The sequence below is a fragment of the Pagrus pagrus genome, assembly GCF_965226575.1.
Source record: "Pagrus pagrus genome assembly, chromosome: 14".
In the NCBI taxonomy this organism is placed as follows: Eukaryota; Metazoa; Chordata; class Actinopteri; order Spariformes; family Sparidae; genus Pagrus; species Pagrus pagrus.
Window position 1 is genome coordinate 8,399,460 of NC_140198.1, and position 4,613 is coordinate 8,404,072.

Below are 4,613 nucleotides of genomic sequence, written 5' to 3' on the forward strand. Positions count from 1 at the left end.
AGGAGGTGAAGAGAGGAGACAAGGGGAGGAGAGAAAGGGAAGAGGCAAGGAGAGGAGACAAGAGAGGAGGAGAGGAGAGGAGACAAGGACAGGAAACAAGGAGAGGAGAGGAGACAAGGGGAGGAGAGAAGGAGAGGAAAAAAGGGAAAGAGACAAGGACAGGAGATTGGGTAAGGGGACAAAAGGAGAGAAGGAGAGGAAATAATAAGAGTAAACCAGGGAAGAAAACAAGGAAAGGAGACAAAGGAAAGACAACAGAATGAGACAAGGCAAAGAAACAAGAAGAGGAAACAGGAAATATGACATGGAAAGGAGACAAGAGGAGAAAATAGGGACAGGTGACATGGAGAGGAAACAAGGAAAATGGATGAGTAAAGCAGAGAAGGAGAGGAAACAAGGAGACCAAACATGGAAAGGAGACATGGAAAAGAGATGAGAAGAGAAGAGCTGACAAGGAAAGGAAACAAGGAGAGGTGACAGGGAGAGGAAATTAGGAAAGGAGATAATGGAGACAAGGATGGTAAACAAGAAGAGAGACAAGCAGAAGAAAAGAGGGGAGGAGACATGGAAAGGACACAAAGAGAGGAAACAACGGCAGGAGACAAAGAGAGGAGATAGGGGAGAAAACAAGGAAAAGAGCAGTTATTTTCTGTAGTATTCCTACTTTTACTTCAGTAGTGTGAGTACTTCTTCCACCTCTGCTGTCTCGCTTGTTCAACGTCTGTTGAATTTCTCAGCTGACTCTCAAGAATTGTTTTTCTGACTTCTTCCTGTTTGGCAACATCAGTCTGTCTATAAATATCTGAACGAGTGGAAAAGAGAAGTAACGTGAGTGAGTCGTATGTCTAACTCTTCCTCTCTGTCTGTCTGTCTGTCTGTCCGTCTGTCTGAGGAAACACATCAACATGCTGTCGCTGCTTCTTCACACCTTCACCTCCGTCTGTTTCCTCACAGGTGAGTCTGAACCTGAAGCTTTCCATCCTCTCACTGACTTTAACCATTTAACTGATACAAGGGACACACTGGACTAAAATCTGACTGTCGGACACTTTCATTGAATAACGTGTGGTCAGCAAAGTATTTCTACATCTCAGAAGGGATTGTTTTTTTTTACTCTCACTACATTTATCTGGCAGCTTTAGTTATTTTACAAACTCAGATTTTGACCCACAAAATATAAGAATAGTTTTTACATTTTAGTTTAGTATTTGTCAACTGTTCTGATCATTTAAGTCGTTTTTCATGTAAAAACATTTTAATAATTTGAATATATTTGTAAAAATGTTGAAGTTTGGACTGTTGGTTGGACAAAATAAACATTGTGAAGGTGTAACTTTGGGTCATTGTGACCACATTTTCTCACTGTTTTGAGTATTCAAACAAACCAAACAATCAATTGATTAATGGAGAAAATAGTCTGCAGATTAAATCAAAATGAATGTAATCATTTGATTGTTGAAAATGAGCTCCACCTCAACCAACTCCATCAATCCTCACATAGAAGATATTTACATCTGGAGGTCGGGAGTGCAGTCGGAGGTGTTTGTAGTTGTTTTCTTTCACGTTTCACAAACTATTCATCAGAATCTGGAAAGAAAACTTTACAAACCGTCCAAATATCATAACTCTCAAAAAAAATCAAACACGTTTACACGTTTAAAACATTTTCCCATTTTAAAATCAAACACTGAAGACTAGCGTATTAAAATCATGTTGACACCTGAAACCATGTTTGTGTCTGCGGCAGCCCGCGTGTCAGCGGTCACCACGGAGACGGTGGTGGGCGTGGCTGGGAGGAGGGTGAAGCTGCCCTGTCGGTCGGAGGCGGTCAGTCAGAGTGGAGTGGAGGTGTGCTGGGGGAGAGGCGAACCATCGCTGTTCACCTGCCACAACACTGTGATCAACGCAGCTGGAGAGCAGGTCTCATACAGGAAGTCCTACAGGTACAAGGTCACACGTGGTCAACAAAGACTAATATTTTTGGCGAGACGTCGGGACATTTTCCAGTCGTATCAGTGTCAACAAAACAAGATTATTTTGACGAGGTGTTGGGACATTTTCCAGACATGTTTGTGGCAACAAAACCAGATAGTTTTGGGTTGGGGTTAGGTGTGTAACAAAACTGGATCGTTTTGGCGAGGCATTGTCCAGGCTTGTTAGTGGTGGGAAGTTTCCAACTGTGTTAGTTGCAAGAAAACCAGATATTTTTAACAAAACATTGGGACATTTGCCGGTCCAGTTCGTGGCAACAAAACCGGATATTTTTGGTGAGACGTCAGTACATTTTCCAGCCACATCAGTGGCAACAAATCAAGATTATTTTTGACGAGATGTCGAGACATTTTCCAGCTATGTTTGTGGCAACGAAAGAAGATATTTTTGGCGAGTCATCAAGCCATTTTCCTGTCATGTTAGTGGCAACAAAACTAGATATTTGAGCAAACATTGAGACATTTTTCAGTCTTATTAGTTGCATCTTCTTTTTGTTGAGTTCTGTTTACTTGTAGAGGTTGAAATCAAACAAATAACATATGAATGTAAATTTAGATTAAAAAATGATTGCACTAAAGGTTTTCCTGATGATCTCCTCTCGTCTGCAGGTACTCTGTATCTTCCTCCTCCTCTCTGTCCATCTTTAGCTCTCGACTGTCAGACGCTGGTTTCTATCACTGCAGGGTTCAGCTGCCCGGTCTGTTCAACGACCAAACATCCACCGTTCACCTCATTATCATCAACCGTACGTACAGTCTGAAGTAGTAGTAGTAGTAGTAGTAGTAGTCAGAAGTAGATCAGACTGTTTCTTATAACTTCTGTCTGTCCTCGTGCAGCTCGCTCTGTGGTCTCTGAAACCTCTGAGCGCTCGGACAACAGTGATGCTGAGAACCTGAACGCACCACACACTACAACAGGTGAGTTCAAGGCGGGCCTTCACGGTGAGGTGGAGAAAATCATGTTCACGATTTAGTTCTGAGACGCTTTCATCATCGGCAGGTTTCAGCGGACGAGACGTGACCAGGCAGACAGGAAGTGATGTCACTGGAGATGACACCACAGGACCAATGGTGGCGCAGGTTCAGGTAACAAAGATAGTTTACATTGACTGAACTTTATTCTTATTTTGTGTAACTTTTTTCCATTTTCTGCTCCTTTAAACTTCTCTACTACATTCTGGAGGCAAATAATGTACTTTTATTATTTGATAACTTTAGCAACTAGTTACTTGTGATTGACTTGTGGTAGTTACCATGGCAGCAGACGAGCAAACACAGCCTAACATCTCTTTGTTTGTTTGTTTGTTTGTCTGTTGACAGTCGTCTGTCCAGCAGCAGCAGGAGCAGGTCGACAGCCTGCAGAGCTTCATTGGAAACACAGTGAGGGTCTCCTTCATCGTCTTCATACCTGCACTGCTGCTGACTGCTGCTTACAGTCAGTACACACACACACACACACACACACACACACACACACACACACACACATCCCTTGCTTTAGTTATGAGTCCCTCTGATACTGAAGTGATAACAGGTGTTTTATTTATTTTATGTCTGTAGGATTTTGGAGGACCAATAAGAAACCAGAGACTGACAGGAGGCTGAACCAATCAGAGGAAGAAGAGGTGTATAGCTCTGTGTAGAGTCTATCTGCTGCTGTGAAACATGTTTTGAGTTTTCTGTTTACTTTTAGTCCAGCTGGGCAGAACATTATTATTCATGCTGGAAAATCATCAATGTGCTTTTCTCACTGTTGGATTGTAACCAAGTACATTTACTCAAGTACTATACTTGAGTATTTCTGCTTCTGCTCCACTACAACTCAAAGGGAAATGTACTTTTCACTCCGGTACATTTATCTGACAGTTTTAGTTACAGAACAATATTTTCCATATTAAAGTTAATAAAAGTTGTTTTGTGACTTTGAGTTGATGTCACTTCCACCAAAGAGACTTTTCTCCACTGAACTTCTCACATTGTTTGATTTCAAAAACTGTTCAAATGAGCCAGTGATTCACAAAAAAATAAAAGATTACAGAAAAACTGAAAACAAATTTGTGTATCAGGACTTATTTTTTCTTCTTTCTCCTCCCATTAATCATCCGATGACCCCTCAGATTTATCTGGTGACCCTTTGGAGGGGCCCGAAAGAGATACTAAAGTAGCTAGCTGTTATTAAAATAGTCTAAACTAGCTTCACCTGGAGCAGCTATAACAGTAAAACACTGCTCTGACATTGATGCAGTAGTATTATTATTAATGTCATATCAGATATCAGTCAGAGACATTTTACTACACAACCAGTACTTTTAGTGCTGATACTTTAAATACATGAATACATAACAATATACTTTATTGTCCCCACAGGAAAATTTGTCCTGGACTCAAATGCTGCGCACATGAATGCCTCCAAGTTACAGTAAAATAAACTACATGAAACAAAACAGCACCAGCTGTGTCAGTCACACCAATAAAATACACGTAACAAATATTATGTGTAGTTTATTGTTGATTCTAGGAATACTTGGGTACTTTTAGGATTTTCAAGCCAAATTAAAACAAGTTGTATGATTAAAAGTTTCCTTTGACTTCAACTCTAAGTGCTGTTTGAATATCAAACAC

The 4,613-nt window shown here is 40.7% G+C and overlaps 1 protein-coding gene across 1 annotated transcript; it reads left to right on the plus strand.

The window, feature by feature from the left end:
* The first annotated feature begins 840 nt into the window (after positions 1-840).
* On the plus strand, positions 841-3,912 carry havcr2 (hepatitis A virus cellular receptor 2). The gene is made up of 7 exons (XM_084373640.1): positions 841-954; positions 1,748-1,943; positions 2,601-2,737; positions 2,829-2,909; positions 2,992-3,077; positions 3,312-3,426; positions 3,552-3,912. The coding sequence occupies exons 1-7, from the start codon at positions 906-908 to the stop codon at positions 3,632-3,634; spliced, it is 747 nt and encodes a 248-aa protein (XP_084229766.1). The 5' UTR covers positions 841-905; the 3' UTR covers positions 3,635-3,912.
* Positions 3,913-4,613: the final 701 nt, after the last annotated feature.

Bases quoted from the DNA above. Each gene is read 5' to 3' on its own strand.
- havcr2 (XM_084373640.1), top strand. From the start codon at position 906: ATGCTGTCGCTGCTTCTTCACACCTTCACCTCCGTCTGTTTCCTCACA. The intron at 955-1,747 runs GTGAGTCTGAAC...TGTCTGCGGCAG, and splicing joins CTCCGTCTGTTTCCTCACAG to CCCGCGTGTCAGCGGTCACC. The intron at 3,427-3,551 runs GTCAGTACACAC...TTATGTCTGTAG, and splicing joins GCTGCTGACTGCTGCTTACA to GATTTTGGAGGACCAATAAG.